This window comes from Temnothorax nylanderi, unplaced genomic scaffold (assembly GCF_030848795.1).
Source record: "Temnothorax nylanderi isolate EJ_2023f unplaced genomic scaffold, tnyl_v1.0 TNYL_tig0067_pilon, whole genome shotgun sequence".
Lineage (NCBI taxonomy): Eukaryota > Metazoa > Arthropoda > Insecta > Hymenoptera > Formicidae > Temnothorax > Temnothorax nylanderi.
Window position 1 is genome coordinate 179,015 of NW_027249129.1, and position 20,660 is coordinate 199,674.

The following is a 20,660-nucleotide window of genomic DNA, read 5'->3' on the forward strand; positions in this document are numbered from 1 at the left end:
GTAAAGAAGTGCTTTTGTGAATGAAGCGGTAGTAAGACCGAGTGGAATTTCCCACGTGGATAATGTGACTGCGGGTTGAGGGAGTCGTCCTGTTTCGCGGGGGAGCAAGCACCATTTACGAACACACAGAGATGAATAACAACCCCCTTGTTTACAAGGGTCTCGGATTGCTCGCATGACCGGTAATCTCTCATTAGTTTCTGATTATCCTATATGTGTTGGCAAAGATTTCATCTAGATCTAGCAAATAAGATTGCAGTTTGCGACAAAATAAATAATATTCTTTATATCTTTTCTTTTATTAATATTTAGTTTTAGAATGTAAAACAATTATGCAACAAAGAATTCAGTTATTTATTACAAGAAAAATGTTTTATCAATTTCCATGTGTATAAATATATCTTTTAGATCTTGATTCAGAAATGCATACTCATTTATACCGTAATCAGAATTATTAACAAACGAAATTTGGAAACTGCAAGTATTTTTCAATAATTGTACTTCCTTATCATAAAATTGTGAATATAATTGTGAGATAAAATAACCAGTGTGTTCAAATGTCATGATATCATTTTATATTACGTTTCTTGAGCTGTGATAATTGAAAAAAAAGCAAATCCAGAATTCAAATAAAGGGAACGGAGTGAAACATATTCCCAGGAGAAGAGGACAACGACGTGTGTCCTGCGGCTTTTGAAATGTAACACTCAGCGGCTCGTGTGGCCGACACGATCGTAAAACGCGAGACCGCGCTGACGATTGCGACAGCGAACGTGTTTTGAAAGAAGCGACGTGTACGAAGGCAGGCCATCGGCCTTTTTTAAAACGCAACCTGCGGTAACGCCGTAGGTGATCGCGGTCACGCCATACTCTATAAGACGCACGCACGTGCGTGTACCAAGATGAAAAAGCGTCGTTATTCGTCACGGCATTGAGAATCGTATAGCGCGATCAAACGACATGTATCTTTTCCGTAATAGCGAGAGAATACTTCGATCTCTCGCTGAGCGTAAATGAAAGATGCGATAATTATATCTAATCGTGCAATTTGATATCTTGCGCAGATATGTCTTCATATCTTAATCCTAAACCTCCATTCATTTTGCCGTTATATGAATATTAGCGAGAGATCTATATTCCAATCGCGTGTTACAGAATTAATGATCACGCTGGTGTAACCCCTGCATAAATAATTAATCTGTTTCTTCAAGAGTTCCCACGCACGACTGTAAGGTCTCCATTACCGGTATAAACCACGATGTGTGCTGTTTCCAGTAATAATAAACTTTACGCGCGCTTTATACGTACATGGCGGTGCGTGTAATGCCCGTGCTCTCGAGCATGTAAAACAGAGACCCCGTTTTTGTCAGGTCTCCTTGTTGACGATGACGACAACGACGACGATCGGTACCATGTGCATCGCAAGCATGCTTTTAACGAAGCTATCGAGTGCGAAGGGGAATGAGAAAACGAAGAAAGAACGAAAGAAGGAGGCGGGGAGAAAGAGAGCACAGGAAAAGGTGAGGAGGTTCTCACGGAGGGCATTGGTTTATTTTTGTACTCCCTCGCACTTCAAGGGTGGTTCATTGATAAGGTAATGGTCCCATGATACGTTATTAAGTTTAACGTCCTGAGAACGTAATGCGACGCTTAACAAATATACTATCGCACGCAGCAAGTGTGAGAAAAGTGTTACGAGAAAAAGTGTCAATGATTCATATACCAAACCCCAAATAAATATGGAAATACGCGCGCAGTCAATATTCCGCCTTTATGTCTTCATTTGTCGATTACTATAATAATTATTTTGTCAAAATCGAGGCACTTCGATCAACAAGTGAGTTGAAATTAAAAGATATCCCCGGGAAAGATCTCTAACAAATTATGCTTATTACACTATATCCTTGTATTAACATGCCAAAAAAGAGACGAGTATTCAAGATATACGTTATATTCAACGTTCATTGACTCGAGCGTTGCTATCAGGACTGATGAAATTTGTACAAGTTCACGCAACATTTTCGTCTAATTTGACGCTACGCTGCGTCATGTACGTCAAGCAGTATATAATTTAGCCGTCAAATGCTAATGTTCGTCGAGCCACCGAGTCGGAACTCGTTGAACAACGTGAGGCGCGGAGGTGAGAGGCCAGCAAGAATTCGATCGATCCGAAGATTCGACAGGCGAACGAACAGGCCGGGTGTAATTATCGAAAAATCATGGGGGGATCTGGGTCGATCGGAAGACGCGGCCGAAGGAGCCCAATTAGGTCGTCGATTCCGCCGGTCGACAACGTGCCATGTCTGTCGACCACCTGTGGCCGTTCACCGACAAGAAGTGCCGGCACTTTAGGCGATCCTTCAGGATCGGAAATCACGATCCTTTTTCCGGCAATGCGTGACCGATCATTTCGAAAGAATCAATGACGCTACTGATCACCCGCAAACCTAAAAGGTAATCTACTTCGAAATAAGATAGGTGGAAAAAGACACATTTATCTATCATATTATATATTATTATATAATGTATATAATTATGTATAAGAAAAAGATAAAATCTTAAAATTTAGACCACTGTTAAAAAATATTATATAATAATAAAGAAGTATAATACTTCTATTGAATTTTCTTGTTACTATAGTTGTAGCATATCCCAACAAGTAAAACAGAAGAATTTAATGTAACACTAATAGATATAAACCATTTTTTAATTTCAAAAATTACTTTTACGAAGCTAATAATATTAAAGTAAAACTTTTCTTAAGATTGTGAAAGAATGAGCAACGCCGCTATTGCACTGAATTCTTCAGTCTCACGTTGCAATTGTGTTTGAATAAAGTTCAAGTGATGAGGAAATCAATCAAAATCATTTTACATCCATCACATTGTAATTTGCAGTTTCCAGTTCACCACCTCATTATAATGCAATCTCTGTCACATATGCATAAACGTTTGGTGCAGATTTTACGTTGTGATGTTCCGCGAAGACGAAGGCATGCATGGTAGCCAGATGGGCTGTCGTATGGAAGAGTTGAACATTAAAAAGCACGACAAGGAAAAAAAACTGTAGAATGGAGAAAAACGTGTAGGAAAGAGAGAGAAGAGACAGCAAAAGGTTTCTCCTCGCCGCCAAGACGCAAGTCGCATCGCCAACAATTTACGGCGGTGGCGTTTGCGTAGTGCCATGTGTCTGTCGTGCTCTTCTCTTTCCCTTCACTATCCTCTTCCCTGCACTTCTCTTCAACCGGGTAGAAAAAGCTTTCTCCGATTTTTTTTTTACTGGAGCGTGGCAATGATATTTCCGTCTGCTCACTTCAAGCCAGCAAACAGGTCGTCGGAATATTTTTCTATGGCGTCCTCTTCTTCTTTTCGTGACGTGCATAAGGATCTTACGCTCGTTCCGTTCTTTCGCTCCTCTTCAGAGTGATCGCGTTGGAAAATATACACTCCTCTCCAAAGAACCTCTTCCAGAATTCGAGGGATAGTTCGCGTTAATGGAAATGACGCATGAATATACATACAAGAAGAAAGCAGACGATACTAAAAATTTTAGGACGTGCTTCTCAGCTAAATAGATTTTAAAAATAGTTTTTTAATAAATAAGCTTTACGCCTTTTTCAAAGATTCGAGACATTTTGGAGAAAATAATAAATATGAAGACATTTTAATTTTCTCAGTTTTTTTACTAGCTCTTTAGAATACCTAATAGAATCACAAAGAGCAATTATGCAATATCATTAAGTATATATAGAAGTAAAGAAGGTACTTTTGATATTCAATCAAAATAAATATTAAGTAAAGAGGGAAATAAAAGAATCTCAAGATAAAATTTATATTATTGCAATTTGCTCGCGAATTTTGTGATGATGAATGAAATTAATACAGTAGTATAAATCTATTGCAACAATCTGGCGACCGCGCTTGGAAGAAGATATCGAAAGGAGAGAAAGGGAAGAAGGAACGATTTGCAAGCCACTTATGAACGCACGTGAGAGCCCACGGTTCTGATTGTCAGATCTTCGACTTACGCGAAGCAGATTGCTATAGTAATACGCGTATGTACTCGCATCTCGATGGTCGATCGCTGATCTCATCAAGGTCATTCAGGTGTGGCTCGCCTCTATCGAGAATAACGCACGGAAACTGCTGGCGATCATAATAATCAAGATGCATAGCGGTGCAAAGTTACCATCTCTCACAAGGAGGCACGGCGCGCACTCATACACCGACGAATCCCGCGTGCAATTTAATTTTATTGCAACCGGTATCTCGTTACTTTCGTAAGAAATGCAACGTACTGGGTATCCGGCCTCCATCGATCTTCGATGTATCGTCTTTGAAACGTATCACTGACAAATTATCATCGATGACAACGCGCTCGACAAGTTAACGACGTTGCCTTTATTCTCTGCGTCGCCTTAGTTTTCACGTCGAGCGATCGTTCGTTCTGAAAATCGAGTACGAACATCCGTTACGAACGCTTTGGCTATGCCGTAGCGGAAAACGGCGCAAAACCGCAGCGATGAGATTGCGCGCGGTGAGGCCGCTTATTCGCGTTTACACCGATGTAAAACTCCCCCAGGTCGACCGCGGACAGATACCGGAGGTTTGCGTATTACTCGATGTGGATCAAGGTGGGACTCGTTTTCCTTTGAAGTTCCCAGAAACCTTTCCGCCCGCTTCTACGTGAGCAGACACGGTCGCCTGCGTCGCCTGTATTTAGAAGGCATTCCTCGTTCCGTACCTTCCAAGTTATATCGATAACAAACTAGACTACTTACTCGCGTACTTATTATGCATTCGATACTGATCTCCAACTTTATTTCATAAAAAGTCATAATCTATATTCATACACAATAAAAATTAAATAACTGCATAAAATTAGACCTGGAGCTCTGAATATAGAACTGTTCCGGAAATTGTACCAAATATCATTCATATAAATTGTAGGTATAAAAAGAAAAATACTGATGTTTATTGCTAAGCAAGAAGCATTACAAATAGCAATTAAAAATAAAATCAAAATGCTATCTTTTCTTCTGATGGAATTATCGCCACGATCATTCTTGCGCGTTTGTTAAAGGGTGAAGTTCACCCTTTACCAGCGTGGGAGAATTCTTTTCTTCGGTAATTATACCGCGTATTAAAACTAGATTTATTGTCGGGTGGAGTCGCGCGTAGAAATACCATGAATACCGCCGACGCGAATAAATATGCCGACTTGTGTAAGCGTCACGCGGCTGTGCACACATAACAGTATCTTACTCACCTCGGCAAAGATTTTGCATATCCGTCTCGCAATGAGCTTTTACGCGCTAGATCGATGACGAAGAAACAGATACATAAATATTAATGTTGTCTGCCGCGTAGTGATATTGATATGTTAAACTTTTTACGAATAATTAACACTCCGCAATTATCACGTGAATATTGTGTTTAACGCTTACTATAAAATCGAGCGGTTTTATCTCACTCAATTTCCATGCGCGATAATTGTAATGCAATGATTAGTATTATTTTTTCAAATATAAAAAAAGTTGCATGTCATTCAAGAGCACAAATCGTTCGTTATAATCGTTATAATATTGAATAATTAAGCGTTACTAACGCTTAATTAACCACATATGAGTTAAATGAATATTTTAGTTGTTTGGTTGCTTTTATTTGCGTTAAAGAGTTTCGGTCTCTTTTTTAAATATATAATGATTCAATCGATTTCAATGATTGTTAAAACGACTTTTACGACTGGTAAAGAACTAACGGGTGAAAATGTGTATTTTATATCACGCGCGGAATTAGCACGTAAATATACTCACTATAATACCGCTAAAATGATCTACTACCGACTTTGGCACTTCGTAGAAGTAATGCACATTCATCGATGCATACTTCAAACAGTTCAAACATCTAAGGACATATATACGAAAGTAAGATCGGTGGGAATCGAAGTCTGCCGGCCTGACCTCATGAACGCGATGTCAACGAGCTTAAACTCCAGCCATTGTCGACTGTCGTTCTGTGCTCTTGCCTTGGCGAGCAATGGGCGCAGCTTTGAAAAAAAGGCCGCCAAGCAACGCCTCGCCGAAGGCGAACGTGATGAACGTGGAAAGCAATTGGCGCGCAATTGATGGGGAAAACGAGGAGCACAAGTAAATTGATAATCAACCTCGAATCTTTCTTCTTGCGTCTTCTTAGTTGTCATAAAAGGAAACGATTATCTCTGTCTTTGATAGAAGTCTAACACTAACGAACGATAAATGGTGCTCAAGTCCTAAGACAATTGTGCAAAATTATTCGCTATGACCGCTGCAATCAGCACGCGGTCACGAGAAAGTAGAGGTTTGTAAGTTGCGAGAGGATCCCCTTGATAAGAAGACTTGGCGAGGCTGATGAAAGAGAAGGAGAAATGGGGGAGGGAGAGGAAGAAGGAAAGGAGCGACCGAAATTGGTGAGAAGCAAACAAAGGGTTGCGGGGGACCGAGTAAATAAAGGACCGCGGATTCTATTAGCGACGGTCTGCCTCCTCCTACCGAAACAATAAAATGACGAGGATGGACGAGGCCGAGACAGCGGGTAGTGGGGAAAAAAAGAAAGATACTGAAGAAAAAAGGAGAAAAAGATGGCACCACTCAGAGCTGTCCGCTAATCTTCTTTCGTCCCCTCCTCTCTGGTTCGGCAGAGGCAGATCGCGCTTTGTCTCTGCGGTTTCTGCGAGCTGCTTCCCGCCCGCCGAAAGATATCTTCTTTCCTTGTACTCCAGGAAATATTCCCAAGGATAATCAGGAGGTGCGCATTCGGTCGTAACAATCACGAACACCGCGACATTATTACAGGATAAAAATTTTTATTAGGAATTAAACAGTTTGCGGCGTGAGAGGTCGATTATTAATTCCAAGATTAACATATTAATAAAATATGATAAAAAATAAATCACAGAAAAAGGAGCATCGAGCCGCAACTAGGTGGAAGCTGTGCGTATTCGTATATTTGATTATTATTCCTTCTACAAATCCGCTGAATTAATTTTGACTAAATCACAATTGTTACAGTATGGTCCACTTCGGAATCAACGTTGTTGCGTTAATTGTAGTTGCGTATATTTAGTTGCGTTAATTTTAGTGTAAGAATATGTAACGTGTAAACTATTTCAAAATTTGGACTTAATTGTTATTTGACACTGAAGATGGGCCCACAAGGGTCCGAAACGTTTGTCAATATGTTTCCTTAATATAGAATTTTACAACACTTCCATCTAGTTGCGGCTCGATGCTCCTTTTTCTGTGATTTATTTTTAATCTTGTGAGCCTTTTGATATATAAAATATGATAAACATTCATAACAGAAGCTTAGAAATGTCTGAAATATCTGAAAAGCCTGAAAAATTGAACGCTTCTTTTCATGTCTGTATTACCTAAGCACGTTTTAAAAAGTGCCAAGTATCAATGATGCGAAAAATATAAAATAAACAATTCCCAACACATTTCTCTGTACTTTCCTGTTCGAATGTCACGAAGAAACGTGTAGCTGCGTTATTGTGTCAACTGCTTTAATCCCTTGAAGTTGAAGAAATTATACAACCTCACAGGAAATAGACTTTGTTCGCACGAGATGTCCAGTATGACAGGTACACATATGATCTTGTAATTGCCACGGCTACGAGCTAACGACATTCTGACACACTCTTCAGGCAGGAGTATATGAGTTGCCATAAGTGCCAGCTCGATTATACCGTCGTCGAATCAAATTCGACGACGCGATGATGCCGGCTCGAAGAGGCAAATAAGTGCCTAGGATGATGGAAAGTGGCTCGACGGTCTTTTTGCGCGATGCTGCGAATACGAGACTCGTTGCGAGGCCGCCTAATGCATTCTCGCTCGTCGATAATGACAGCGATTTCCTTTCCGGCGCGCGCGCGGAACGAACAATTCGAGATGAAAGCGGGTGAAACGCGCGATAATTTCCATTACGGATCACAAGCCCGAACGTTACTTGGCCTAATCACGAGATTATATTGTGACCCTGTGATCAGCAGCGATTAATTCTAACATTGATACGCTTTCTTCCCGAGAATAAGATATACCAGGACTCTAGACTTACACAATTCCATTGCCGTTATTTTACTTGTAATTGGTTTCAGTATGCAATCGCCATGTTATGAATTAATAAAAATGTTTCTGGAAGAATAAACAAATGTACAACTAATTTCACCATAATCTTCTAAGATAGCTAGCATGAGTTAAACCTCAGACAATTCCATAAATCTTTTACCAGATTCGGGTAATTCTACATTTTGATAGATTGTCAATTTATGGAACTGAAAAGATCTCACGAAGTTCCGAATTACAAATTGCCGCACAAAATACATTTTACTTATTCACAAGATAGGGAATATATAAATAGATATGTAGATGAAAATGCACGCTGCATATCGCATATATCGTATAAATTACCGCGTACTTGTAAGGACATCAAGGGATCTATCGCGGTATAGCGAAAAACATATTCGCTATGCCGCGTAACAAACAGCTGAGAGAGCGGCTTGCATAAAGCAGACACGAATAATGACGTACATCTACGTATAATGTTGGATCGTACATACAAATACGTGCTCTATTCCAACCCATTGATTGAAGAAGGAATTCCGAATATAACGTATCAAGATATCACATTAACTTCGCGCGTAAATAAAATTTTCTGATAAGGTGTTCTATTCCACATGTAAAGAATTAAATACATATAAAACATATATTAATCCCGTAATCCCGATCAATTATAATCTGAATTTTTAATTATTATCGCTATTTATAACTCGAATAAGAGCTTCGAATTCCTGGGAATTTTCAATTATTAGATGTTTAAAAACTGCAGTTTTCTTCACTCGTGAACTTCAAGGCGTCATTGAGTACTTGATGACGCACCGAACACGTTATGCGTGTGTGTTCTTGTAATACATGGTCGCGAATTATAAGCCGTTTTGCACCCTGTATCAAAATGTGCGTCCCCATTGCACTGGGCCAGCTTGTCATAGGTCACGCGATACATACCATGTGATGCCGACAATCTAAGAGGCGTCTTACGACGTCGTGATTATACGCTGGTGTTAAAGGAGGTACAATTTCAGATTAGCTACACATCGTTCGTATACCAGCAACCCGCTTTGAGATGAAGATTCAAGTTTAAATTTGGATTTCTGGAGGATAAAAGCTCGCTCCTTCTCCGTATGAAAAATTAGAAAATATAATCTTATAAATATGCTTTTATATATAATTTTATGCTCGTTATAATCATATTTTTCAAATGACAACGTAATATATCGCCACCCCTTTTATTTTAATACAACAAATAAAATTATTTATTTTTACGATTATTTCTAATATTTAATATTTTAAAATATTTTTAAAATTACAAATGTAAAGGATATAAGCGTGCAGAAGAAATAACATTTTTATTCAATAGATATTTTTGCTTGTAACGTTACTACGCAATATTCCTTAACAGGTAATATTCGTTGGTACACGTGTCCCTAATTGCAAGATTGCGAATGTATATCCGCGGGCAAAATTCTCTCTTTCTCTCTTGCTTCCGTTCCGTTTGTTGTTCACAAAAAGAGTCAGTTCGTCACGACCTGCGGGCCATGTACGCAATTTACTTAATATCATTAGAGCGATAAAAGTGCGCGATCCAGACGCGATTGCCAACGCAGAGGGCCGCGCATGCCGCACTTCGTGTCCTCTCTAGTATAATGGCAGAAGCGGATTCTATGCGTTCCTTGGAATCCGACCGGGTATGCGGCAGAACCATATGCTTTAATGGTTCGAACGGTTCTTCCAACGGCCGTTTGGTACTTGCGTCGACTGTATTCACGAGACCAAGTGCTCCTAGTAGCGACCAAGTAGAGACGAAAGTATACGCTTCCGGTTGTACAGCGCGGAAATTAACATGCTTTAGCACGCACCGTAGCTCGCCGGCGACGATCGCGCCGATGAAAGCGAATTGAAAACCTGCTCGTTAACGCGAGCACTGGACTCTCGAAACGGCGACACGATCCATTAAAGTCACGTATAGTTCTCGGCGCGACGCGACGATGCGCGCGATCGGTGGGACGGCGAAACACGTGTAACGTGAGTACTTTTATGCTCTAATGGCCGAGAAAACAATAGTTACGGGCGAGCACCTGCAAATGCTGCCGTGAAACAAGCAGCTCGAACACGATTTCGCTCCCTTTCATTAGCGACCAATCGGAGGCCAGTTAATTTCTCACTCGACTGCGAAACGCGACGGGAGTCAACAGCGGAAAAAAAAGATAGGGGTAAAACGTATAATCTGTGAACTAATTTCATGATCGTCAGCGTTACATAGCAATTCTTATTAGTACATCGTTAAACTATCGGACGCATTGGTAACAATTTTATATGATTTCACCTCACGGTAATTTTAACCAAATGCATCTAATAAACGCGTTTCAATCGCGGAATGAGCAACGAGGATTCCATCCGGGCCGGAGATAGAGTGGCTCGCCGACAGACAACAAACGAAACGAATTAGCGAACACCGACGATGATAATGACCTGCAAGGGCGCGGTAAACTTTTCCACCGCGCCCACTTCCTGCACCGACATGCTGCACGCCCGTCAAAAATCTCAAAACGGGAGGGAGGAGGGAGATATGGCCCCTCGTCGGGAATTACACAAACACGCTGCACGTAAGGAGGAGAGAAGACGGATGGCCGCGGATGTACGGGTATTAGCGAAAGAAGAAGGGATAGAGATATGAGAGAGTCACGCGTACAAGGAATGATACACGGGACGAACCGGGGGTCGTAGCGAGAAGATGCAAAGGCGCGCTAAATCGTCGGTAGATACCCGTCTTCCTCGTCCTCTCGTCCTCGTCGTTGTTCCACCCTTACTAACGATCTCGTACGTGGGGGCCTCGTATGGGCCTCGTATGGGCCTCGTATGGGCCTCGCTTACGCGTATATATGCCGCTCACACTTAGGTCGCGTGCACATCAGCGAACGATAAGCGCCAGTTTACATTACGCTAGCAATCAGATCGAGTTTCGAACAAATTGATCACGTAGAGATCAAATATTGATACATATGAGTTTAGCACAAATTAACACGTATAAACTGACACAGTAATTGATAGTATACATAAACAGTAAATGGCAGTAATAACTCAAGTAAATGTTTGTTGATTAACTTAAGATGTAAATCTATTATATTTAACTGTTTAATTCTTAGTTCACTAACATATATCAAGGCCTTATTTCTTTGATTTCCATTATGAAAACGATAAATCTCATATTTTTGCAACAATAACGTAAACAAATTTTATATGAAGTTATTTTGTTATTATATTCTTTATTATTATAGTAATTATTATAATAAGTAAACAACACAAAAGAAAATAAAGATGGAATAAATTGACATTGTAACAGCAAAAAAATAAGTAAATCGAGCGATATTACAGCTCGCCGCAACTTATCGCTTGTCGCTTGCCAACTGTGCACGAAACTTTACTCCCTACTTCAACGTGTACACCTCCTCACGATGATTACGACTACGATTGCGATGTAAATCGCGGACCTACGTTCAATCACGCGCATACGGGTGTAAGTCTTCTTCCACCCGTGGCCTTCGACTACGCCGGTCGAACGACGTGCTCGTTGCTCTTCTCTCCGTTCCGTGACGGAGATCGAACATGCCGCTGGTACAAAATCCGCGTGACAAAAGAACAGTAATGAATTCAAATTGCTGTTAAAAAAAAAGATGTTTCAGAGATTTGAGTTTTTCTCTCGAGATGCTCGGCGAAAAAGCATTCGACTTAGCGATCTCGTAAAATATTTTGCGTATCGATTTGAAAGAATAGTGTTCGCTTAAATGCATAATTTTGGAACGAATAAATCTAAATTTATCGTTTTCTCAATTTCCGGGAAGCAAGAGTGGCAAATAATTTCTCGCGAGCGACACCGCGAGAGTCTAAATAGAATTAGTACGATCACCTCGTGATCATAGTACAATGTTTCGACGGCCCACCGTCGAGATTACGTTAGACGTGGAATTGCGCCATGGTTCCCCGTGTCCTTCGAACGGCCGAACGTGACGTGAACCAGCTGTAGGACTCGCAACATCGGTGAATTACCTTCGCGTAATTATTCGCGATCCGATTAGTATCGAGTCCGCTCGATCCGGTTACCCACGTCTCTATCAGGGCAACATCGTCGTAAAGCAATCTCCGCTATTATTCGTAAACGTTCGATCGTTCTCATGTTGAATGTCGACGACGGTGTCGGGACATGACTTCACCTCCAATTGCGTAGTCTACTTTTTCGCCTAATACAACTCGAAAGTAACTAACGTTCTCCCATCCTGTAGCGATGCTGCGAGCACGATCGGCAGGCGCGATCGTTTTTGCGTCACTCTTTCCAAGTATCTTCCTGAGTCAGCCTACATAAGGTTGCTTACTAACTCCGTCTCGTGAGGATTCCACTTTTTTTGCACAAGTTCTCCCTCTCGACGATGTACCTGGCGAGGAGGCAGCACGCTACACGCTACTGGTTCCCGGAGAACCAGCCGTCGATAGGATATTCGAGTTTATCGTTTCCTGTCGTTTTATAGTCTCCCTTTGACTTCACTGCCTGCCCTTCCTTTCTCCTCGTCCGCCCGTTGTTCGACCTCGTTTCGTTATATTACCTATATTTTCGCAAGAGAGTATTCTTTGGTGCCTTCGAGAATTTCGTTGAAAGACAATTTATTTTTAGCATCCAGAAATTCTCAATTCGACGATGTTGAAACTTTGTTACTTTTAAGTCTACACGAAATTTACAAAGTGCATTATACAGAGCAATTATAGAATTCATATAAGTTTCTAAAGCAAAATTTTCAAAACGTAGGTATTAAAGATAATTGATGCTAAAAAGATATTGCATGCACTTGAAAGTATAACGAACCCGTGCCCAAATATGTTTAGAACCATTATTAGCCAAACACGAATTTCTCTCACAACGATTATTCAAATTCTTTTCGTGCGAACAATATCCGTGGCGCGGCCATAAAGAAACGCCGAACGCTAAAATTCTCACAGACACCGTCTCTCACTTTACAACTTTTTCTTACGTGTAGAAAATAGTTCCTTTGCTACATCGGCGCGGGTCGACGGCCGTTAAACGCGCCGGAGAAACCGGCGTATGCACGCAAAGTGCTCGCCGCCTAGACGCTTCGGGAGGAGGAAGTTAGGATCGTGACAAAAATGAACTTTCATTAAATTACGTTGCCACAATCAGGTTGACGCGCCACTGCCCCGATGTGTACGCGGCCTGAGTAATTTTGTAATTAAAGAAAATATCACAAGATGATACACCAGTAAAATAGTTAACGATCGGTCGATGTTGGTATAACCCCCTTCTTCTGTCGCTTTCCGACTTAAGGATCTCGCTTTCACATCGTAATTCCATCAACGCATTTCTGAACTCATATGCAGTAAAATCAGCATTGCGGTTGAATAAGCAATGCTTTTCATAAAACTGATATTATCATTTAATTCGCACAATTCAGCCGTTTCTAGTAACTTTTCGGAGTCTGAGATTAATTGTTTTTTATATGAAAGCACAATAAATCAAACGCTATATTTAAAAAAATGTGTCCCTTCTTTATTCCATGCATTATTCATAATATATTTCTGAACAAAATTATTACATCCATCAAGCTGTTATTGATGCTAATAGCTTAAATGCAACATGTTAAAGTACAAATCGCAGTTAAAACAAGCAAAACTATAATAGTAGAAGTAATATAAAAAAGTTCGAGGTGATCATGAATGTTGAACAAAAAGAAGCTTAACATTAATAGCGTATGAGGGAATCTCTATTGGCGAATGTGCAGACTATCTCGTACGCCAGATTAGCACAGATTCTTGTCTAGACTAACCGAGAGACGGAAACGGTCGGTATCATTCTAGACATTGAAAACACTCCGAGAACATCCGTCTACGAGACTAGCTTTTATGTTAAGTTAAAGAAACAGCGATTTATACGATATACCACGAATAGACCAAACAAAAATATATAAATGAATATCGACTTATTTTACATCAAGATGGATGTATAGGATATAAGAAAGGCTTAAACGTTTCTTTAAACTAAATAAATTTAGCGCTTATGGTTATTGCAAGACTTTATATCATAATATTTAAAATATGATATTCTTATTATTAAAAAAAAATACCTTATAATAAATAGTAAAACTAATATGTATAATGCTCAAATATATTTTCGTAATAAATATAATTAATCGATATCGACCGACAGTATTACGTTCTGATTACCGTTAATATAGGCAAAGTTCCTCTAAATCAAAAAAACTTGAAACGTCAAGCACTATCAAGGAATCCCGAGAGAAGTGTACACGTCTGCGTTTTTCTAGAAATCACGGTACGAACCAGACTAGACTGCAAGACGCTGAATCGAGTTGAAGAAATAGAAAATTACTGCTAAGAGAATCGAAGCACGCGTGGGAAAATCGATGGTGGGAGAACGCATCACGACGGATTAAAGTGTAAATGATTACTTTGAAACTTATGATATTGCGATTCCTGATTTAAGACAATGATTGTAAAAAGATAACTTGAATACATATTTTCCGGATTAGACAAGAATACGAAATGAAGAAAGTGCTTCAAAATATGTAAAGTTGAGACATGTAAACTATTCCAAAAGATTCAAGATAATGTATAAATAATAGAAAATATTACCTTTTTAATTAATTTCAATTCAATTATAGCATGTAATTTCAGAATTAATATTGCGCGAGATATTTAACAAAGTTGTTTAGCCTTCCGTCAACAATATATTAAATAATTGTAACAAATAAATCTTACAATATGCATCGTAGCATCGTTCCCTTCGTTTCAATACTGCGCTTGATTAATATTGTACTTCATTAGTACTACATTAGATTTTAACAGTCATTGTAAAACGAGATAAATCAGAGCGAGACTAGCTAACGCGGCGCATTATAAGGCGGTACATTTCGCGTTAATAAGAGCCTTGAACTCCACATGGCGAGCACAGGCGACGATGATTGGAGCGCGCTTACATCAGGATAGTATTTAACCACAATCGACTCCCCCGCTTTACACGATCGCGCTGCGACGTGAGGCCTCCATCGGCCTCCCACGGGAATGAGATGTGCGTCGTCGGGCCGCGCGTGCTGTGTAACTCTAATTAATAGTCAGTTAAAAGCCAGGAGCTGTCCGTTCGGACGCCGATGTACGCGCCCATTTAATTAATTATGTACCGGCCGGCCGAACGGCTGGTGTTACGAGCGCGCTTTTTGCAGACGACGCGGACGGTGCCCGTCAGGAAGGCGTCGCATCGCGGCCGAAGCAATCGTCGACTAGGAAGAAAGACAATGGGCTCGTTACGGATTCGTCGGTGCTGTTTCCACGTGCGAGAAACGTAATGTGCAATTTGCTTCGTGCCGCTCGCAATGAAACGCACTTGGCAAGTAGACTGCAGACGGACCGAATGCGCAATGAACGCGAACAGCGTGCGGACAGATCCACGTTAATTAATATAATCACTAAAGAAAATTTAACCTTCGGTAGAAATAATGAAAGATGGATAATTTTAGATTCTCGTAATTTAAAAAATAAAAGTTAAAAGATAATTATTAATTAAAATATGTTTCAAGTAACCTGATAATAATAATAATAGCAACATGCCTCCATTTTCATTCAAACAAGTTTAGCCTTTTAATTATTCCAATTATTGATGCTTTTCATTGCGCTAATTTTCGTCCCAGCGATTAGCGCGCGTCTAAAAAACTGGATCTTACGTGGATTAACTATAATAAAAATACTATTAATGCGGAAAAGATCTTAATGAAGCAATAGAGATGTGCAGTGACAACATTCTGTGAGATGTGTAAGTTATTGCTTAATCTCGTGCGGCTAGAAGCCGCCTGTCCCTCTAAGAAGATTTGTTTGTACGTTGGTAGTAAAAACCCGCCGGCCGAAGCCGGGGGCCTTCGAGATACCATAAGGTACGCCTATTTAGCAGGCTAGATGTGTGTGTTTCTAATACTACTGGTATTAAAATATTTATTATTATCGAAAAATAATGTTGGAAACATTAATTGTAACGGAACTATAAATCAATAAAAAGTTGAATGTTTTCTGTCTATAGACATAAAAGAGACGACAGCTATTTGTCCCCTAACAATTCTTTGTAACGTCGAAAGAGATATTTATGCGTGTGTTGTGTATAAAAATTAAATATTAATTATAATTTAAGCAATGTGTTGCAATCTTTTCCCTGCAACGAAAACTTTGCCGCAATGATTACTGTCTTGTCATTCGTCTTACTATCTTATTATCACGCGTAACGTGATAATTGAAGCGCCTTTTTCAATTATCTTCAAAAATTGTTCCTCTTATAATTAGCGAAAATCAGACTTAAGTTTTCGCGAAGTTACAGACACGCGAATTACTTGCGTTCTCCCGCGCTCCCTTGCATCGCGAATACATACGTATCGCGCTGCACACGGATGCACCAATGCGCTTCACTCAGGTTTCGCATTGACGAGGCGAATTCTGCATGAAGCACGCCGGATGCCGACAGCGGCGTCTTAATAAGCGGAAATTCCAGCGACCTTGACGCCTCCTTACCGATAACGACGATAAAGATCACGATGGTCAGGACGATAATGAACCATCGCTAATGAGCACTCGCGCTTTATCCCTTTCCTCAATGCCATAATAGAGGGCGAACCTTCGTCGGTACTCTGTAAATCTCATAGACTGATTTTGCCACTAATGTATTAGAGTGCTTACGAGTCACTCCAAAAGAGAGGGATGTCACTTTAATTTGAGTAAATGCGACCACTCATAGGAGTGAATTTTTCACTGAAAAAGCGGCTATTCTACTGGAGCGATACAATTTCACTCTAAAGCTATAGTGAATGACGATTCATTAAAGATTGACTGATGAATGACTGTAGCAGAGTGAAATTTTCCACTCAAAATTAGAGTGATATAAATCACTCCTATATATGGACACTGATTTACTGCACTCAAAAAATTGCCTTTTTATTAAAATAGAGTGCGATTTTACTCCAACTTATACACTTAGGACACCTTTTATTATTTGATTACGATTATTTTAACAAAGAATTGCCTTGTTTATTAAGCGAGAATTTGCTTTGAGCTCAACCTCAGTTCTCGTCAGCCATTCATGTCAAACGAACTTTCATCTTCGGTGCATTATTGTATTGTAATCTTATGTTATCTAACTAAAGTTTGGTTAAAGAAATAGTGTTCTACTATTTTCAACACTTCAGAATATTACGCTGCGTCTCGCACGAAACGGCAAGCGTCGACACGAAACGAGTCGTCGCCTTGGTCGTCGCTAACGATATGAATTTTTCCTATTGAAAATTGACTGAGATCGACTCAGTTGTGTTAAGACGATATGCTCGCTGAATTTGTCGCGTATATATCGCAATATAATGTCGGAAGCAAGATTTTTTTTGCAACGTACACCGCTGAAAAAGCAGACATAATCGGACTATAATTAATAGAAATAAATAAATTGAGTGGCCGATAAAGGCATAAGATACGAGCGTAGAACAAAAGCGAGAACATTGCAAAGATTGATAATGTTGAAAGCTAGAGACTGATCAGTGGTTTTAGTTACATTCGATACGGTATCTCTGAGCAAAATATTTTTTTTTTACATAGCCATTTTTCAGCTAAATATTTTCACTAAACTCTTAGCCGTGAGGTCACTTACATATTGTAATCATAAACAGATATTGTATCAGTAAAATTTAAAACTTAGTTACGTAGCATTCGTTGTGATGTAAAGTGCTGTTAGTGTCTACTCCCAACAAGACCATTATCCAATATGTTATCAAAAATCATACGCGATAAACCGAAACAGGTAACAGATGTGGTATACATGTAAAAAATATAAAAAAATAATATATGGTTATAGATCCTGTAATAAGATTCATCCATTATTTGCAAAAATATATAGAAGCATCATTACTAACATTACCGTATATCTTTTTATAGCCTCTTTGTTGTCTCACGATAGAAGCAAACAAAAATTTAATTGGTGACGAAAATCCGATTCCTCAAGAAAATATTGGAGATTTGATTTTGAATGCATTTAAATCTAGACCAAATTTCATCGGACAGGTAACAGTTTTTAACAACAAAAATTACTTTGTGTTTCGCGGACAAACGTTAGAGGAAGCATTCATTGATAAACAACGCTAGAATATGAGATACTATTAGATAAAATATGCAACGTACATTAATTAAAAAGAATGCGATTCGCAGGTGAATGCGGAGACGGAAGAACAAATTACGTTCCAACAGATGAGAGAGAATAGCGTGAAGTGTGCATTATGGTTAAAAAAAGTAGGTGTAAAAAAAGGCGACGTAGTAACAATATGCACGCGCAACCCATCGGTCGTCTATATGCCATTTCTAGCGAGCATATACATCGGCGCTAGATTTACCATTTTCTGAAATTCAGCATAATTTTTTTTCACGCCGATACCTACTTATTTAATTATCTCCTACTTATTCGAATATTTTTAGACACAATACGAGTTATGTACTTTCTGGTAATAAATAAACCAGATGTGATCTTCGTCGATGACGACAACTTTACTAAGCTTATCTTATCGATAGTAATCTTAAAAAGTATTAAAAAAGTAATTAAAATCGTAACCATCGGTGAGAGTCAATTTTCAGTAAAGTTAAATTCCCTGGAAACTATTCTGAACGACAGCTTTGATAAGGCCGAAATCGACAATTTTTCCTGCGTGAAGAACTGTATGATGGATACCGCAATCAGGACATTTTCTTCTACTGCAAAGAGTTATCCTGGTCAGGTGAACGTTCCTTACATAGCGTTTACATCTCCGTCAAACAAGCAGACACCTGTTATGTTTTCCGGTGATGTTGGTCTATGGTACGGATCTTTATGTTGGACTCACGGCCCGCTTTTGACCGTTCATACTATACTTTCATATGTAACAGCAATAAAATCTGCGGTATTCAGTATAAACAATTTGTTGAAGACGATAGAGAAGTATAAGGTAATATACAGAAGCATCTGAATTGTTTTGAGAGTAAATAAAATATTTACATGTGCTTCTCAGATAACGTGGGCGTTTCTTGAAAACGATATATGCAATCAAATGTTTCAAACCAGCGAGAGCTATCTTTTCAAATATAACGTATCTTCCTTAAAGACACTGTTATTCGATAACTGGACAATGTATTATTTTCACAAACGCTTTGCTTTAATGCTGCCAGACGTTCCTATTATTCGAGTATACAGTGCGTAAATTATTATAATTACACTTGTAATCAATAATTAATGAAATTGTGAAGCAAGAATGTAAAATCAATGATTCCTTGTAATATGAGCTACGTAATGGGTTATTTCAGGTAGACCAGAAATTGGCGTAATTGCCCATCAACGAGACATAACCCGCGATATATCTGCAGGTTATGTAGCTAAAAATGTTCAATTATCGTTTATTCACAAAAAGACAAAACATGTGGATCCAGGCATTATTACCACGATTTGTTGCAAAACTCCGTATATAACACGTTGTGAGCATAGAAGCGAACAACGTATGTATTGTGACACGAAATGTGTTGACTCGATAATCCGTAACAGTCTTTTTTAATTGTCTAATTCTTATGAGATATTATAAAATTTATATAATTATTTTTACTACAATTTATTTATATATTTATATAATTATTTTATTTATTTATATATTTATATAATTATCTTATATTTCCCTGTCCAGGTATACCTTTTATATAAAATATAAAATATCAGTCAAATATCAGTTCATTAAATAAATATCAAATTGTTTCTACTTTATTAATATACATTTACATATAACTCAATCTATGTTATTTAATTGTTATATTAAATAATAATATTAACAGATTATTTTCAATTTCTAGCAAAATAAAAATTTCAAAAGCAAGCAGTAGCGCGATTCTGTAACTCATTATGCAGTATCGTTATCGTTATGTTGTCGTTGCGCAGATATGGTAAAAAAGCTGCGCAACGACAATATAACGATAACGATACTGCATAGCCGGTTACAGAATCGCTCTACAGTTAAGACTACCAATAAGTTGAATCAATGAAATGAACAAATTTGAAACATTTTAGCAAAATTTATTAAACTAGCAGTCCACCAAAAATATCATCGAAATAGGATGTAAAATAGAAACAAAAATATTATTAGATAATGTTAACTAAAGAAAGCTTGGCCAAGGACATTTTTCAGCCAAACAAATTCGTTTAAATTTTAGTTATAATGCCATTCCCTAACACAAACATAAACAAATATCATATCAATAGAAATTAAAACTTAATATATAGTCGTTTGTCGATTACGACGACACGAAAAGTTATGTTACTCTTGTGATCCTAATAATAAAGTATTATCAGTATTATTAATTTAAATGAGCAATCACTCTATCGATATAAGACGTAAAGTAACATAATAAATTAAAATGTAATTCCGAATGTGTAAAACAACCCCTAATAATATAACCCGTAATAGCGCTCAAATTTTAATATATTTAGTAAACGCGGTTATATTGAATATCTTAT

The 20,660-nt window shown here is 38.7% G+C and overlaps 2 protein-coding genes across 2 annotated transcripts in view; one reads left to right on the forward strand and one right to left on the reverse strand.

Moving 5' to 3' along the window:
- The window catches only part of N (uncharacterized), a 251,553-nt gene that overhangs the window by 163,124 nt on the left and 67,769 nt on the right, over positions 1–20,660 (reverse strand). The window lies entirely within an intron of this gene.
- LOC139773706 (uncharacterized) lies at positions 9,742–19,486 on the forward strand. Its single transcript, XM_071708361.1, has 6 exons — positions 9,742–9,903; positions 18,074–18,199; positions 18,344–18,532; positions 18,589–19,110; positions 19,174–19,347; positions 19,466–19,486. The coding sequence occupies exons 1-6, from the start codon at positions 9,742–9,744 to the stop codon at positions 19,484–19,486; spliced, it is 1,194 nt and encodes a 397-aa protein (XP_071564462.1).

Excerpts from the sequence above, each read along its gene's own strand:
- LOC139773706 (XM_071708361.1), top strand. The coding sequence starts at position 9,742 with ATGGCAGAAGCGGATTCTATGCGTTCCTTGGAATCCGACCGGGTATGC. Across the intron at positions 19,111-19,173 it reads AGACGATAGAGAAGTATAAG|ATAACGTGGGCGTTTCTTGA; the intron begins GTAATATACAGA and ends TGTGCTTCTCAG. Across the intron at positions 19,348-19,465 it reads CAGACGTTCCTATTATTCGA|GTAGACCAGAAATTGGCGTA; the intron begins GTATACAGTGCG and ends GGGTTATTTCAG.